Source organism: Danio aesculapii, chromosome 3 (assembly GCF_903798145.1).
Source record: "Danio aesculapii chromosome 3, fDanAes4.1, whole genome shotgun sequence".
Lineage (NCBI taxonomy): Eukaryota > Metazoa > Chordata > Actinopteri > Cypriniformes > Danionidae > Danio > Danio aesculapii.
The window spans coordinates 25,272,469-25,291,510 of NC_079437.1; the positions used below are offsets into that span (position 1 = coordinate 25,272,469).

The 19,042-nt window shown below is 37.2% G+C and overlaps 1 protein-coding gene across 1 annotated transcript; it reads left to right on the top strand.

Moving 5' to 3' along the window:
• Positions 1-7,224: 7,224 nt before the first annotated feature.
• atp2a1 (ATPase sarcoplasmic/endoplasmic reticulum Ca2+ transporting 1) lies at positions 7,225-19,039 on the top strand. The gene is given in 42 exon segments (XM_056453492.1): positions 7,225-7,261; positions 7,264-7,356; positions 8,304-8,332; positions 8,510-8,528; positions 8,531-8,580; positions 9,629-9,733; positions 10,260-10,398; positions 11,422-11,487; positions 11,592-11,656; positions 11,658-11,693; positions 11,778-11,910; positions 11,913-12,010; positions 12,012-12,035; positions 12,037-12,076; positions 12,215-12,237; positions 12,239-12,362; positions 12,365-12,381; positions 12,464-12,552; positions 12,635-12,686; positions 12,688-12,739; positions 12,841-12,864; positions 12,867-12,913; positions 12,915-12,932; positions 12,934-12,954; positions 13,484-13,609; positions 13,689-13,754; positions 13,756-13,861; positions 13,864-13,907; positions 14,007-14,056; positions 14,058-14,116; positions 14,271-14,350; positions 14,352-14,495; positions 14,666-14,716; positions 14,718-14,887; positions 14,998-15,106; positions 15,108-15,177; positions 15,180-15,200; positions 15,311-15,396; positions 15,516-15,649; positions 15,739-15,856; positions 16,290-16,407; positions 18,748-19,039. Coding segments are annotated over 42 exon segments (2,976 nt in total). The 5' UTR covers positions 7,225-7,239; the 3' UTR covers positions 18,786-19,039.
• The last annotated feature ends 3 nt before the right edge of the window (positions 19,040-19,042 follow it).

Consider the following 19,042-nt stretch of genomic DNA (forward strand, 5'->3'; position numbering starts at 1 on the left):
TTTTTTCTTGACACTTGAGGGGCAAAACATTTTATCAAAGCAATTTATCCCTAGCTAAAGTCATTACACAAAAGATCATCATTAAACAACAGTACAAGTACAAAGGGCATTTCTCTGAGTCTGCCCAGATGATCTATGCGTGCCGTCTATGTGTGAATATAGAAGTGTTAGTCATTAAAGACTGGATTACGCCACCATACGTTTGAGCCACATATTCAAATAACCAAGAATAGGGCCAGTGCTGAGAATTTCACACCATTCCTGTGCAACACCTGTCACACACTTGTTTAGCGCGCACACACATGTACACAACATACAGTACACGTGTGCAAGATCTTTAAAATCACGCTGCAAACCCACACATGTTCATTTACAGTACGAACTACAGTCAACCAGAGAGAAACGCCACGGTTTTCCCTTCATGTGTTTTATAAGAATAATTTAGTTTTTGTCAGGAAATTGAAATATTACATATATTTGAGTTCTCTGTTCTTCACTCCTCTCACTCGCCACTGTATATATATTTATCCCTCAGTTCATCCCTGCATCTTGGCTTTCCAGAATGGCTCTTCTCTTACCCTTGATCCGTCTTCCTGTCATCAGCAGCGTCTCTGTATGTTCCGCAGGCCAATTGCAGACCTAAAAAGGAAGATACGTACACAATGACGGAGCTACAGAAGGTAATATACTCATTAATGAGGGAAGGTAATTTCTTTAAATCTGACAGCACTAACCTGTCAGGTCCATGTGTCCAGTTCTGTCCAGAACAACTTATCTCCAGTCCTGACAGTTAACCACACCGCCAGCAGAAGACCTCTACTGCACAATTAGAAGTTAGAATTGTAAGTCTGATTTTCTCAGAAAGGCACAAAAATATCATTAATATCAAAATGATATAAAATCAGTAATAATTGTGATATACAAAACTCTGAATGAGAGAAAATATATATAATAATTGTTTAGTAGTGCTGTCAAAACAATGAGTACTGATTAATCACAATAAGTTTTTTTTTACTTAATAGGTTGTGTGTCTACTGTATTGTGTCTGTCTATCTATCTATCTATCTATCTATCTATCTATCTATCTATCTATCTATCTATCTATCTATCTATCTATACAAACATATCTAATATAATATTTTTGCTTTGTAATTTTTTGTCTTATGTATGTTATTGATTTTACTTATGTACACAGTGCATCCATATTTTCTTAAATGCAACCTTTATTTTAGATCTATTTAATCATGATTAATCATATGACAGCATTAACGATTTCTATAAATTCTGCACAAATTCTCAATTATTGGGGCGAAAAAAAAAAAAAAAAAAAAAAAAAAAAAAAAAAAAAAAAAAAAAAAAATCACACCTGTAAAAATATATAAAGGAAAGTAAATTTTGAGTTATCAACTCAGTCACAGCTTTGAGATGTAAAAATTTTTAAAAAAATCTCACAATTATGATAAATAAACTCGTGGAGCATCAAACCTGTAATTGCAGATATTGAATCAGTATCATAAGGAACAACGTCAGAACCTTAAGAAATAAATGTGAAAAGAATAAAAAAAAAGAAAGAATTGTTAAATATAAATTTTGATTCAGAATGCGAGATATAAATCAGAACGAGGGAAAAAAGTCTGAGTAATTCTGAGCATTGTTAGAAGTCTAGACAATTAGAATGAAAAAAATGATAATAATATTAATGATAATATTAATGATAATAATATTAATACTACTACTACTACTACTACTACTACTAATAATACTAATAATATCAGCTACTATTAATAATATAATAATAATAAAATAATAATATCATCAATACTATTTATAATATATAATAATCAATAATAATAATAATAATAATATAATAATAATAATAATATATTATTATTAGAACTACTACTACTACTACTACTACTACTAATAATAATAATATCAATACTACTTCTAATATAATAACTAATAATAATAATAATATAATAATAATAATATCAATACTACTTCTAATAATAATAATAATAATAATAATAATAATAATAATAATATCAATACTACTTCTAATAATAATAATAATAATACTTCTAATATAATAATAATAATAATATTAATAGAACTACTACTACTACTACAAATAATATAATAATAATAATAATATCAATACTACTTCTAATAATAATATATAATAATAATAGAACTACTACTACTACTAATAATAATACAATAATACAATTTATAACATCCTTTTAAAGATCTTTGCATAAAACTGATCCAGCGTTCGGTGGCAGTGAATGGTCAGAAATCATCTACTGCATTTTTTTGCAGAAATGCGACCCACTCTGCAACATGAGTACAGACATGCCAGCAACACCAAAAAAAATTCTACGCAGCGACAGGGATGTCAAAAAGCATGACACACAAGCACACCTGATGGGGCCCGGGTCAGAAAGAGGCCAAGGGGTCAAAGTTGACTAGTCACAGAAAGCCAGTAGCAAAAATAATCCAAGTGCTATGAACAGAAAGAAATATAACAGCAGAGAAAGAGAAATTAAACAAAACCTGTATGTGTGTGTGGAGCTTAATGCTTACTGGCTGAATAGTTGCAGTTTCCTTTGCCACACTGGAGCTGCCTTGTCACCAGCCCTGAAATAAACACAAAAATGCAACAATTGGGTTGAGCTGTTGCTGATCCACGTAATTCGGGTCTATTTTTACAGGACACACACAACTGCTGCTCAATCTATAGTTACATAAGAACCAAAAAGACCAGCAGCCCCCATCAGCACCATCCACTTCCACTCTTACACAGCGAGAAGGATGTTATATAATATAATGTATGTTATATTATAATGTACTAGGGACTGAGAGTTTATATTTTTTACTTATTTTAGTTTTAGACCTACATTGGTATTTCCGAAAAAATATTATATTATAGTATACTAAAATATTATAATGTTATTATGTTTACTATTATTATTAATTTACTTTTGTTTACTTCTTTATTTAGTAAATTAATTAATATGTTTGGAATCTCAGTTTTTAAGTTTTGAAAAAATGTGAACTTGGTTACCTAATGTTATGTTTGAGAGTGTAAATTTACATTTTACTTATAATTTATAGATTTATAGTATAATTTATGTACTATTCATTCATTCATTCATTCATTTATTAATTTTGGCTTAGTTAGCGGAATGATCCGCCAACTTATACAGCACATTTTTTTACGCAGTGGAGGCCCTTCCAGCCACAACCCATCTCTAAACATACATACACACTCACACACTACAGACACCTTTCCAATTCACCTATACCACATGTCTTTGGACTGTGGGGGAAACCGGAGCACCCGGAGGAAACCCACGCGAACACAGGGAGAACATGCAAACTCCACACAGAAATGCCAACTGACCCAGCCAAGACTCGAACCAGCGACCTTCTTGCTGTGAGGCGACAACGCTACCTACTGCTCCACTGCGTCTCCCCAATTTATGTACCATTATATTATTATTATTATTTTGAATTTATTATTTTATTTTTGGATTTTCAGTTTTCGATTTAAAAATTAAAGTGCAAAAGTTTGAGCCATCGTTTTACATGCCTGAACTAGCTTTATAATGTTATTTTTGTACAACTATCGTAACATTTATTTTGAGCAAGCTATTATTTAGTATTTTTACTTTCTATTTTGGCTTGTTTTAGTGCTTTTTATGTGCTTTATTATTAAATGTTTGTGCTGTAATTCATATTTACATTTAAACAAGTTTCCTTTAGTAAAAAATAGCAATATAAAATGTTATATTACATTATATTTAAAGTGAATATTACAATGGGGCAATGTGGTGATGCAGTGGGTAGCGCTGTCGCCTCACAACAAGGTGGTCTCTGGTTCCAGTTGGCATTTCTGTGTGGAGTTTGCATGTTCTCCCCGTGTTCGCCTGGGTTTCCTCCGGGTGCTCCAGTTTCTCCCACAAGTCCAAAGACATGCAGGTGAATTGGGTAAGAAAAATTGTCCGTAGTGTATGTGTGTGTGTGAATGAGTGTGTATGAATGTTTCCCAGTGATGGGTTGCAGTTGGAAGGGCATCCGCTGTGTGAAACATGCTGGATAAGTTGGCGGTTCATTCTGCTGTTAATAAAGGGACTAAGCCGAAAAGAAAATGAATGAATGAATGAATATTACAATACATTTAATATAAAAATACTATATTTACCAAGGCAACATTTCTACTTTCTTATGTTTTTTATTATTTCTATATGAAAATTTACAACTATTACAGTCATTTGTGAAATATAAACTTAGATTTTTTTGAGGAAAACTATTCAATGCTGCAAAATAGAAACTTTTTTTATTTTGAGGAACAAAGTAATAATTGTGAGACAAAAATCAGAATTGAGGGGAAAAAGTCTGAGCAATGCTGAGCATTTTAAGGTTTATAATTTTATATATATATATATATATATATATATATATATATATATATATATATATATATATATATATATATATATATATATATAGATGTAAATTTTATATTATAAAATGTATATAATTTTATATTTATATTAGGTTTATAATAATTATAATCTTACATTTTGCAATAATAATAATCAAATTTATTCATGCACTTATTTTATTTATGCACACTCAAACTGTTACAGCAACATAAAATGTAATATTATATTATATTTAAAGTGAATATCACAATATATTTACGTTATAATATAGTAACATAAAAATATTTTATTTACCAGTGCAATATTTCTACTTATGTTTTTATTATTTATACAGTTTTTATTATTTATACAAGCCAGAATTTCTATCCCCCTTTTTATTTTTATTGCTTTTTTAAAATATGATGTTTAATGGAGCAAGGAAACGTTCACAGTATGTCGTTCATAGTATTTTTTTGTTCTGGAGAAAGTCTTATTTGTTTTATTTCGGCTAGAATAAAAGCAGTTTTTAATTTTTTAAAACTCATTTTAAGGTCAAAATTATTAGCCCCTTTAAGCTATATTTTATTTTGCTAGTCTACTGAACAAACCATAATTATACAGTAACTTGCCTAATTACCCTAACCTGCCTAGTTAACTAATTAACCTAGTTAAGTCTTAAATGTCACTTTAAGCTGTATAGAAGCGGCTTTAAATAGTAAAATATTCTGTCCTGTCATCATGGCAAAGATAAAATAAATCAGTTATTAGAAATGAGTTATTAAAACTGTTATGTTTAGAAATGTGTTGAAGAAAATCTCTCTGTTAAACAGAAATTGCAGGAAAAAATAAACAGGGAGGCTAATAATTTAGGAGGTCTAATAATTCTGACTTTAACTGTATACGAAAACTTACAACTATTACAGTTTTGAATTTAATTTAAGATAAGCCTTTAACTGCATCCTGTAAACAAGCAAACATAATAAATATAATAAATAAATAAATCTAGACTTTCACTTCCTTAATCCCTTCCTGTTCTAGTTTGTACTATTTTAAACAATCTCTGAATTTTGCATTACTTGCACTACTTATGATTATTTCCCTCTCTATAAAGTATTTTTAATGACTCGTTGTAATCCCCATTTGTATGTTGCCCTAAAATAAAAGCATCTGCCATACAGTACAAACAACCAATAAGGTCAATTACTTATTAGTTGCCAAATTAGACAAAAACCATGTGAAGTGCTGTGGAAGTGCTGACGGATGAAAACATTATCAGAAAATTTGATCCGGGAATTAAATGTTCCTGCTGTTGGAAACTACAAGCCCAAACGATCCAAAAGGTCAAAGGGCAAAGCAGCAGCTGAAGCCCTTCATGTAGGCATGAACAGCAGCTTTCCCTTCTGATGGACTTATAATGTGTTTATATGTGTGCCAAAACCCACGATAAAACATTTATTACCAGAATTATTAAAAGTGATCTTGTTATGTTAGTCGAAAGGCCTTGATTAAGTTTAATTTGACATAATAATGACATAATTCTCCTTATAAAGCAAATAAGCTGTCCTCCTCTCAGACAATAAGCAACTGAAGATTTGAATACACACTAAAGACGAGAAAAGCAAACATATATTGAATATATAAATCCTGTTTTCCTACTTTATCTATTGTTTCATTTTTATTAACTCAAGTTTTTTAGCTTAAAGCATTTAATCTGAAATGAAGATTGCTAAAAAGTTTTAATAGACAGGAATTTAATAGACAAAAATCACAATCAGGTTTTTTCCTGTCTCTGATTTGGTTTGGTGAAAAATATCTGACCAGTCATTCATCTCTGTCAAATTATCCAAACAATCTGTCAACACGATAAAAGATCTATAAACTTGGGGACATTCAGACACTAATAATCTCTCTATTTCTCTCTTAACAGCCCTTTCTTTGCCTCTTTCTTTCCGCACTCTTGCAATGAATCCCTTCTCAGTCTGTTTTACAGCCCATTTGCCATGTCTGAAGTACTGTTTTACCCTCGCACAATCTTTTTTTTTCCACTGCAGTTCATCCCAGGTGCTAATCCTCTCTAAGGATGGTGACCTGACAGTCTTCGTATACGTTTAAACATGCCTCCACATTAGACATTTTAATCCTGCACCACATAATTATGACAGAGCCCTGTACACGTTTAATCCCTACAAAAAGCCAAGCCCTTGGTCATCCTTTACTGCATATTAACATCCCAAAACCATTTGAGCTGTCACTCATGCTAACACCACAATTCCCCATTCATCGTCACCATCCTACTGTTGCTGCATGTTCCAAAAACAGACCCCAATTTCAACCCCGCTTTCAAGGCTGCTCACCCCCACTCCAGTTGTCGCCCAATTGCTCCAATCACATCCCTTCATCCCTCTTCCCAAGGCCTTGCCCCTTCCCTACCATATTTGTCTGGTCTCGGCCAATAGGGGGCCTCTGCTGGGTGTGCCCTAGCCGATGGTGAGCCTGGTGTCTTTATAAAACTCTACGGAGATGGGTGGAAGTTCGCACTTTCTGTCAGCCCTGCGCTCCACAGGGAGAGAGGAGAAAGAGAAGAGAGAGGGGAGAGAGAATTAAGGGGCCCATCTGTTTGTCCCTATCCTACACTTTTAAAAAAAGTGTTGGTGCGTACCCTCAGACTTCTCATTTAAAGCAAAATATAGCGACTGGATTTGTTAGTTTAAACCTTTGTACTTGGATTTGTCTGCATTTCTCTGAGTGGGAAAGTAACTCATCCTTTTTTTGTGTTGTTTTACTGAAGTCTCCCCTTTGAGCAGACAGGATGGAGAACGCACCACCAAGAGGAACGCAGAATGCCTGGCCTACTTCGCGTGAGCGAGTCCACAGGCCTCGCTTCCAGAACAGGTCAAGAAGAACCAAGCCAAGTACGGATTCAACGGTGAGGAAAGCATGGGCAATGCGGATTGAAGCCACCTGAAAGAATATGAATGGATGGGATGGTTGATCACTGTAAAACAATGTTGGGAGAATTTGACAGAACAAGCTATTTTAGGAGGTGTCAAGAACTTTAGTATTGGAAATGTTTTTGTAAAACATGTAGGAAATGTTAGTTGCAATTAATTAATAAAACTTTATTAATAATATATGTACTTGAAATTGCATACAGAATAAATGTCCAAAGTGCTTTTGTAGTAGATTTTGCAGCCGTCATGTCTAAAGGCAGCTCTAAAGGTGTAGTTCACCATCAAAATAAAAGTTTACTCACTATTTACTCGCCCTCAAGTGGTTCCAAACTTTTAAGAGTTTCTGTTGAACACAAAAGAAGATATTTCTTTTAAAAAGTTGTAAAAACCTCTAACCCTTGACTTCCATCCTAGAAAAAACAGTTAATGGTTACAGGTTTTCAGCTTTCTTTTTGTGTTAAACAGGAGAAAGAAACTAAAACAGGTTTGGAACAAGTGAAGGGTGAGTAAATGATGACAGAATGTTCATTTTTGGGTGAACTGTCCCTTTAAAGACAAAAGAGGCCAGAACAGATGCACTGGCCCATGCTGAATGATAACATTAAGTTGCAAAAGCAAGATTGGAAGGTATAAGAGGTAAGAGAGATCACTCTGACAAAGCAAGAAAGTGACAGCTGAACACAGGGGCCATTTTGAGCCTTGAGCAGAAGGTCAAACAGGACGAATGACTAGATTATTAGCAGAATAGATCTGTGTGAGCTCAGCTCATGTCAGAAAGAACAGTATGAAAACATAAGTTAATATCCCATGTTATGGTGATTGTTGATGTGAAAAGGTACTGATTGTGAATTCTAATGGTTCTGTTTCTATTTCTCCTCCCCTTCATTCATCTTCTCAATTGGACCAAACCGACCAATCACAGAGCTGCCCGCTGAAGAAGGTAAAACTTTAAAGACTTTGAACTTGAATTACCAGCATGTTGTATTTTATGCACACTGAAGTGAATTCCTTTTACCAACATGCCCTTTTATTTATGTTTTATGTCAGAATTTATGACTGTGTGTCACATGATTGATTGAACTATATAAATAATTGAACACTACATTCTACCTTAGGTAAGAAGCATTCTGGGAGCTGGTGGTGGAGCAGTTGAAGATCTGTTGGTCAGGATTCTGCTTTTGGCCGCCTGCATCTCTTTTGTAAGTAAACAGAAACCACATAACCTCACAATGTAGTCCAAACCATTCAGAAAACTCACTGGGCTTCAGTGATTGTCTAATTTAATACCTGGGTTTTAGCCAGCAGTTTCAGAATTGTAAAATTTACTAAATGGACAGGGTTTCATTAAGGAGTGTGGACAATGATTAATAATGCCAATGAGAGGGACAGGGACACATTTTCCACATTCCCATCCGTTCCTGTCAGTCAACTTTAATGGAACCCTACAGCCCTGAGTATATAATGGGTACACCATAATCCAGTTGTTTATCTCTGTCGGGTAGTATGGAAACCCTTATGGTTACTTGAAAACAACACCGTTAACATGAGGGGCTAGGCATCTTTTCTTAGTCCCAGAAATGCATATGCCCTCGCTCCTGAAATCTGAGTACATGCCGCTCTGATAATTGAACGAGTGTCTGCACATAAAAACTGCAGATCTCTCTTTTTTTCCAAATCTGTTTTGGAAACAATGAAGCGGGCGGCATTAGTTCTGCTGTTTTGTTCAGGCCCCAATGACATCACAGCTGTCATTATGGCCTTAGAAGGCCAGGAAAGAAGCTTCGAAGAGAAGCAAGACATAGAAAGGAGAGAAACAAGAAAGAGAGAGCCTGGGTGATTAAGACAGAGAGAGTAAAAAGGGGGTTATTTTAAGGTGGTCTTAAGCCAGTCTAAGAAACTGAATCCACCCACAAAGGTTCAAAGATGGATAGGATGAAGACAGATCGGCGTAAGGTGAAAGAGGAAAGACAGACAGCAGGTGCTAACGTGCCATAAATCGCGTGCCACACGTGAGGAATTGCTGGAAGAGGATCAGCTGTACTCTTGAAATTAGCAACATGTACATATGAAAGGAAGAGGGAGTGCACTTTCTTGAGCAACTTTCAGAGGATATGAACAGACACTTTCACAAGTACACGAACACCTGCTGTCTATTTATATAGACTCTAATGTTTTACATTGTAGATCCTCACACTCCCATGGGATCTTGCATTTCTCACTTATACTCCATTTCTCTCTGTTCATCAGGTACTGGCCTGGTTTGAGGAAGGTGAGGAAACAGTCACTGCCTTCGTCGAGCCTTTCGTTATTCTCCTCATCCTAATCGCCAATGCTGTGGTTGGAGTATGGCAGGTGAATATGCACATCCATTTTACATCCCCATTTTGTCCATATTGTGAAAGTTTAGTAATGCAATAAAGAATGAGGGAACATGATCAGGAATAGTCCCCAAGCTGTATTGCCCCAAGGCTATCAGTTTAAAAAAGGAAATGAAAAGTTCTAGCATGCTTTGTTGAAGACTTTGAAAGACTTGATATTTCTAAATTAATGCAGTTCCTTCTTTTCAAGAGTAACTTAAGAGTACTGACTTATTTTTGGTGCACTGTAAAATTACACACCGAATGCCATTATTAGAGCTCAGAATGGTGTAAATGACATCACAGGTTAAAGGTTAGGCACAGACAAATTCACTGTCAGGAACGCATGATGACAAAGGTCCGATGTCAAAAATACTAAAGGTTGATCAGGTTTCATCAAGGGTCCATGGGACTGGCACAACAGTCATTTGGAAAGTATGCACAACCTTGGAATGAGAGGGCTGTGAAGGTGTAAAATACTAAAGGAGACCAGGATCTGATGTGATCTTTGTTTTTTGTAGGAACGCAATGCGGAGAGTGCCATTGAGGCTCTGAAGGAATATGAGCCAGAGATGGGCAAAGTCTACCGCTCTGACAGAAAGAGTGTGCAGAGGATCAAGGCCAGAGAGATTGTCCCTGGAGACATTGTGGAAGTTTCAGGTATACCACTTGGATAATATATCAAAAACACAAAAACCCATCAATAATGTAGCACATCAGAATAGTGCAATGCACTGAAATGCAGAGTAAGCAACAACTTTGAGCCAGCTGTTACACTATGTAGTCACGATGATGTCAAGTAATGGGACACGTGTGTGTAGAGGGGACAGGATTATATGGGACTTGTGCCCTTGAGAAATTTTGAGCGTCCTTTTAAGGCAATTACAGGGTGTATGTGTGTGACAGCGGGAGGAAGAATATAGAGTAGCAGGATCAGAAAAGGCTGAAAGAACCCGCGAGAGCACAGGCAAAGAAAAGGCCTATATATAAATACATCCCAGCACCTGTTCCTCTACTTGCTCTCTCGATCCCTAGCCCCTCTCATCTCTTTCCTCTTCCACCTGTTCCTTCCTCATCACTCATTTTTCTGCCTAGCCACTGTTTACACCACACACAAGGTCAGCTTGTCCTTGCAATTCTTCGGTTTCATTATTTGCTCTTTCAACCCTTTTGAATTTCCAATCTTTCACCAAAAGATCAGCAAATATTACTGACAGTGGCATCTACAAGTTATATCTGGGAGCGATATTGCTCCTGGTGGGCAATTATCCAGCATTGAAGCTCCAACATTGCTTTTAAGACCATGGTTAGAAGGTCAAAGATAAAGTTAAAGTACAATGTTTACAATTGTACAAAGTACAATGACAATGTTAAAGTAAAGATGGGAGATTTGTAAGTTAGATCTCCAGGAGTAAGATTGGATACTCCAGACTAGAATAATAATAAATAACTCTCAAACCATTACCAGATAAGAGATATTAGAGACCCATTCTAAACACATAACTTTGAAATACAACAATACATTATTTGTGGGCTTTAAAAAAAACTTCATCAAATCAAATATAGGATTGAGACACCCTTAACCCCAAGCATCACTCAAGAGCCTTTCTGTACATTGTTATTCTGAGTTTGAGTATGTATTCTTCGTATATGAATGTTTTCAATCTACCTTTTCCTGTGTAGTTGGTGACAAAGTCACTGCTGATATCAGAATCACCGCCTATCGCTCCACAACCCTGCGCGTCGACAGTCCATTCTCACTGGTATGCTTGTAAATTACAAAAGTTGGCCGATTACCTCCAAATACTCCCCAAAAAAGTGCTGAGATCTTGACCTTCTCTCACTACCTTCAGTCACTTTATTTTTAGGTGAGTCTGTAAGTGTGATTAAACACACAGAGTCTGTTCCTGACCCCAGTGGCTGTCAACCAGGACAAGAAGAACATGCTTTTCTCTGTGAGTGTCGCATGCTTCAGACTTTTGTTGTTAATTTCCTCTGTCTCTAGAACTAGCACTAAAACTCCCTCTTATTTTACCAGGGGCACTAACATCGCTGCTGGCAAGGCTATTGGAGTTGTGGTTGCCACTGGTGTGTCCACTGAGATCGGTAAAATCCGTGACCAGATGGCTGCCACTGAGCAGGAAAAGACCCCTCTGCAGCAGAAGCTGGATGAGTTGGTGAGCAACTCTCCAAAGTCATCTCCCTCATCTGTGTGGCTGTCTGGCTCATCAACATCGGTCACTTCAACGACCCCGTCCATGGTGGCTCCTGGGATCCGTGGTGCTGTCTACTACTTCTAAGATCGCTGTGGCTCTTGCCGTAGCTGCCATCCCCGAAGGTGTGAATATAGGACTTAAAGTATATATTAAGCTTCAATGGTGTAAACTTGATCAAAAGTAAAGTGCTGCTTCAATGCACACTTTGTAAGTTGTGTAAATCAAACAGAGCATATTTGACACTTTGCTTTTCTGAGCAGGTTTGCCTGCCGTCATCACTACCTTGCTTGGCTCTGGGAACCCGCCGCATGGCCAAGAAGAACGCCATTGTCCGCTCTCTTCCCTCTGTAGAGACTCTGGGCTGCACATCTGTCATTTGCTCAGACAAGACTGGCACCCTTACCACCAACAGATGTGTGTCACAAAGGTAAGAACCAATGAAAGTATTAACCAATACACCGCCCAATGCTATCACTGCAAGCTCAAATTGATGATCTCTTTGTATTTAGATGTTTGTCATTGAGAAAGTGGAGGGTGACTCTGTGACTCTTGACCAGTACGACATTTCTGGATCCAAGTACACACCAGAGGGAGATGTGTAAGTCATTTTAATTTTACTTGGCAAACTCGTGAAACAAACATGCACAAACAGACTCAGCATTCTTACTTTGTACTTGCAGTACTAAGAATGGACTTCCTGTCAAGTGCGGCCAGTTTGATGGCCTTGTTGAGCTTGGCAACCATCTGCGCTCTGTGCAATGACTCCTCTCTGGGACTACAATGAGGTAAACAAAACCTTTATCTGCCTCGATCCCATCTAAGCCATTCCATTTGTGGACCATTAACCAACTTTACTCTCTTTTACAGGTCTAAGGGAATCTATGAGAAGTTGGCGAGGCTACAGAGACTGCCCTTGCTGCCTGGTGAAAAGATGAAGTGTGTTCAACACTGATGTTCGGTGGTTTGTCCAAGGTGGAGACGAGCAAACACATGTTGCACTGTAAGTATCTTACTCCTTTTTCTCAGCCTTGACATTCCTTAGGTTTATACTGGTCATCTGATGAAACTTAACATCAGAGTTTTAACCAGCATTAGTATTGTGATACATTTCCAATCGATTTAGAATATTGAATAGAGGGTTTTAATTTAACATCCTCCTCACCTCATCTATCACACAGAAAATGGCTGGAGAGGAGTGGTTAAACATATTCTGCCCAATCAACCTGGTGTCATCTGAGAATGTCACTAAGGAGCAACTGCAAATTTTCAGATTCTGTTTTAAGATGACCAGGATGAACAAACATTTTTTTCTGTGTATTAATTTGTACAGATTAATTGTTCACCTAAAGAATAGCAATGTGCACAGAGTAAATAGTGTAAATTGTTATTTCATGAAGAGTTTAAGGCTGGATTTGAAATAGTAAAATTGCTTGGAATACCCGAACTCTCTTGAGTCTAGGCCAAAAGGGTATTTTTGGCAACTTCCATATCGGGAATTCTACTAATGCAGTTTGCTTTTGGTTTCCTAGGTGATCAAGCAGCTTATGAAGAAAGACTTTACTCTCGAGTTCTCCCGTGACAGGAAGTCCATGTCTGTCTACTGCTCCCCCTGCAAAGGCCTCCAAGCTCCTGTTGGAAACAAGATGTTTGTCAAGGTAAGACAATCAATACTTTTCCTAGTTAAAATGAATACCTTCACAAGAAACCTGAAACACAAATCCGTTATTGTTGTAGGGTGCTCCTGAGGGCGTTATTGACAGATGTGCCTATGTGCGTGTTGGCACCACCCGTGTGCCCCTGTACTGGTCCAGTTAAAGATAAGATCATGGCTGTGATCAAGGAATGGGGAACTGGCCGTGATACTCTGCGCTGCCTGGCTCTGGCAACCCGTGACAACCCTCTGAGACAGGAGAAATGAACCTGGAAGACTCCACCAAGTTTGCTGAATACGAGGTATTTGCATGAAAGGAGAGAAAACAAGGAAATGATTAGTATTTGATGTAACTCCATTTGAGAGTTGGTTAACTGAAGTCTATTTCTTGTTGTCCATAGACTGATCTTACCTTCGTGGGTTGTGTTGGTATGCTGGATCCTCCTCGTAAGAGTTGTTGGATCCATTGAGCTGTGCAGGGCTGCTGGCATCCGTGTGATCATGATCACAGGTAAATCACTAAACCTTAATCTTCAAAAAGCACTGGAATATACCACTGTTTGTATCTCTTCACTGGTTTTGGGTTTGCTGCATCACTGTTTGTTGTCCTGTGACAAAATTATTTATCCTGCTTAGTTTTTACTCAACTGTTTTTTTCTTCCCAGGTGATAACAAGGGTACTGCTGTGGCTATCTGCCGCCGTATTGGCATCTTCAGTGATGATGAGGATGTAACAGGTCGTGCTTTTTACTGGCCGTGAGTTTGATGACCTGCCACTGCCCCAGCAGAGAGAAGCAGTGCGTAAGGCCTGCTGTTACGCTCGTGTCGAGCCCTCCCACAAGAGCAAGATCGTTGAGTTCCTTCAGGGCTTTGATGAGATTACTGCCATGGTAAGGGACAAAAACCAAGATCTTAAACTAGACAAGGTCTTAAGTCATTTGGTCAGTGTATGTCACTCCCTGACTTAAACCCAAAGTAAGATTTATCAATGTACTATAAAGTCAACTTTTCAGTTAATCTTAAATTTTTATGTCCCCTAACCCTTCTACACATCCCACAGACTGGTGATGGTGTGAACGATGCTCCTGCCCTGAAGAAGGCAGAGATTGGCAATTGCCATGGGCTCTGGCACTGCTGTTGCCAAGTCAGCCTCTGAGATGGTCCTGGCCGACGACAACTTCTCTAGCATTGTGGCCGCTGTTGAGGAGGGCAGAGCCATTTACAACAACATGAAGCAGTTCATCCGTTACCTCATCTCCTCTAACGTTGGAGAGGTTGTCTGGTGAGTGGTAGTTTCAGTCTCTCTTTTATATAAACAGGCATATCCATTAACCCCATGCAATTGGGGTAAGGTTGGCTGTAAACCTGATTTATTTCCTCAATCCTCTACAGTATTTTCCTGACTGCTGCTCTTGGTCTTCCTGAGGCTCTGATCCCAGTTCAGCTGCTGTGGGTGAACCTGGTCACTGATGGTCTCCCTGCCACTGCTCTGGGCTTCAACCCCCCCCGATTTGGACATCATGGGCAAGGCTCCCCGCTCCCCCAAAGAGCCCCTTATCTCCGGCTGGCTCTTCTCAGATACCTGGCCATTGGAGGTATGCTTCTTTCCATTTTTCTGATTTATGCCTGATCTTTTGTTGGTTTAGGAACCTTTCCTGTTAATCTCAGATTGTCTTACAGATTCTGTTGAATCCCTTACTCTCAGGTTATGTTGGTGCTGCAACTGTTGCTGCTGCTGGCTGGTGGTTCCTCTACTGTGACGAAGGCCCCATGGTCTCCTTCTACCAGCTGGTGAGAATCTGGCATTATCTCATCTAACACTATTGGTGATACAGTATGTGCTTGCTGGCGTCTCTGAATGGTGGTACATTTCACAAAATAATACTGCTACACCTATCCTCTGTCCTTAGTCCCACTTCATGCAGTGCACTGCTGACAATGAGGACTTTGCCGGTATTGAATGTGAAGTGTTCGAGGCTGCTCCACCAATGACAATGGCTCTGTCTGTGTTGGTCACCATTGAGATGTGCAATGCTCTGAACAGGTCAGTACTGACCTTCTTCAAATACAAAAGTCATACAAATTTTGTTTGTTTTTGTCAAATATAACATACATTGATGCATGTTTCTGCAGCTTGTCAGAGAATCAGTTTCTTTTGCGTATGCCTCCATGGAGCAATTTGTGGTTGGCGGGAGCTATGACTCTCTCCATGTCTCTGCACTTCATGATCATCTATGTGGACCCTCTGCCTGTAAGTACTGTGTGCACTGAGCATGCTGAATTCAGTTCAGTTTGTGCATTTAGTACACTCTAAAAATGGTTTTCATAATCCAACATTGAGTAAAATTTGGACAAACCTAATCGTTGGGTTAAAAAGTATCATTCAATTTTTATAAAACATACAACCCAACGTTGAGTGTTCATATTTGACAAAATTTGGGTTACAAAAACCCAGTATTTTTTAGTGTAATATTGCCATCCAGGTTAAAGTGTTAGCCACCAGGGGCAAACAACATATGCACCCAGATAATCCCAGCCAATAGACACTTACCTTTAACAGTGTCCCAAACATGAGTATATATAATAAACAGATTTACTAAAGAGTAAGGTAATCATATCACAATTTCAATCACAATGATCCCCCCCATCAACCATTTGCTAATCTCTGCCTTTTTCTCCAACAGATGATCTTCAAACTAACCCATCTCAACATCGAGCAATGGATCGTGGTACTGAAGCTTTCCTTCCCCGTCATCCTCATCGACGAAGCTCTGAAATTTGTTGCCCGCAACTACCTGGAGGGTGAGTAACCATTTACCACAGAAGCACACATTCAAAATATTTCTGTTTTAAGATTTACAAATGACTACTTACTTTATTAAGTAAATTACAGTTCCTTGGTATTGATAATTAAATTGAACCATAACACTTATTCAATGTAACATCTTCAACAGCGTCCTGTATCTAATGGAGATATTAATTACTAACTGAATAATGAACAAATATAATTTATAATGATGACTTCTTAATCTCCCTGTATTTCTTGTAATCTCCTTTACTCATTTCTTGTCCTTTTTTTGAGTCCAATCACTGATTTCTTCCAGTGGAGTAAATATTCCTCACCTTTACCCTCGCCCCTTACTCAACCCCTTTTATCTCATTCCAGCCTAATCCTGTACCCCTCCATATTCCTGTAACAAAGCAAGGTATCCCACAATCCTCTCTGTCTGTGCCTGCCTATATCCCTGTGTCTGTTTGTGTGGACAAACTGTGCCATGTTGTTTTGCTTGTTAATTGACATGCATATATATTTGACCGTCAGTCATGGAGCTCCTTGGATCACATGACTAATATACAGTAATGCACCTATATACAGTAGTAATAGATGTTATGGTAGCTGCCTGATATCATTATCAGCAGCAAATGCTTAAAGGATTAGTTAACCACAAAATGAAAATGCTATCATTTACTCAACCTTTACTTTTTCCAAACTTTTATGAGTTTATTTCTCCAGTGGAACACCAAGGAAGACATTTTGAAGAAACCTATAACCACTGACTTCCGACTTCATATTTGTTTTTTTCAACAAATTTCAAGAGGGATGGTACAGGGGTCAGGGGGGTTGGCAGGTGTCCTGTAGCTACACACACACAATGATAACAAAATAGGTCTAAATACATTTTTAATTTAAGAAATTGCTTTTTTAAATAACCACCAAGTGTTCTCTGTCAAAAACTAAATATTTTAAACCAGTCTGATGACTAAATATAAATTTACCTTTTTATTTACAACACTTTGTTTACCTTACGTGGCCCAACTACATGAGCTTTTTTATATATAAACTGAATATCAGGAGGAATATCTTTATCAGATTAAATCAACAAAGTTTCTCTTGACACAACAAAGATGGCAAAGAAAAAAGTTAGCATGTACATTAATGTACTGTTTATTCATAAATTGACTGTTTAATAAGGCATAGGAGGTGGCATGAATGCAATGAAATTAATAATAAAAATGTTTTTGAAACTAAAACAGTCAGTAGGTAGAGTCAAGTCTCCGTCTTTGTCACTGAATGATTCATTTATTTGAGTTGTTTGAACAGCTGATTCATTCACAAATGTCGTTCTGAAAGGACGACTGAATCATTGTCTCATATCAAAGCTCACGATTCATTTATAAACAAAACATGGTTTGGAGATGTACAGCTGAGCTGTTAGGAAGCATTTTCGAGAAAACAATCACATCATTTGCGTTCTGATTTTAGGGATGATAATATTAACGGTTCATTTTCACAGGGAACCCAGAATCTGCTGTAACTTACATATTAATGGCTAAACTTGGGTGGCTAAAGTAAACGTTAGTAAGCCCTGTTATCTGTGTTTTACAGTGGATGCAGAACAGCTTATGTTACACTTGCGTCAAGCTGCCTAAACTGTAATGCAGTTATGCACTGCCGGTACAGCATATATGTATATAATATTAAACAACTAAATATCATTCCTTCTGTTCTCTTATTTTAAAGAATGCAAAAAGTTGCGTCTGAACTGCTCTTTTTGGAAATCATGTGAAATGACACAATGAACCGTATTGCGCTTGTGCATGGCGCCTTATTACAATACTTAGTTCTGATTGGTCAATCGTCATAGTTTATAAGTCATAAATTACCATGAACAGAGAATTTTAATATTTAATGTGCATGATAAGTTTTACATAACACACAGTGTTGTTAATCTGGGGACGGTAATGGGGGATGTTGGTTTTACAAAGGGGATGCTTTTTGTCATTTTTTTCCATAAGGGGGATGCCATCCCCCCTCAATTCAAGCACTGGTTACAGGTTTCTTCAAATATCTACTTTGGTGTCCAACAGAAGACAGAAAACTCAGACAGAAAGGTTATGAACCACTCTAGGATGAATAATTTTCATTTTTGGGTGAACTATCCCTTTAATTCTAAATTCATCCTCAAATATGTGGTCTTGACAAAGAATCTGTAGAATTCAAATGATTCATGTAATTAAGACTGAACATTTAAAGTTATGCGCTTGAAAGCTATATATACTAGAATATTTTGGCTTTACAGAGTGCTGTTGTGGACTAATCTATAAGCCATCCTGTCTCACATGACTTATTTTCTTGAACAGAGAAAGATCAGAATCTAGTGTCCAAAAAGTGGGACTGAAAAGGAAGAACTAGAACAGCTCTCCCATGCAGAAAAAGGACATTCACCAGGAGTGATACAGAATCCAACCGGGAACCAGTGAAAATCACCCATAAAATGTAAAACCTTACAGAACAAATGAAAAAAAAAAATATTTAAGTAAAAAAAAAAGTGTTATGTATATGTATTAAGACTTAATTTAATATATATAATGTTATGAACAGTATATTCTAATGAAAATGCTATTCTTAAAATAAAGATGTGTATAAAAACAAGCA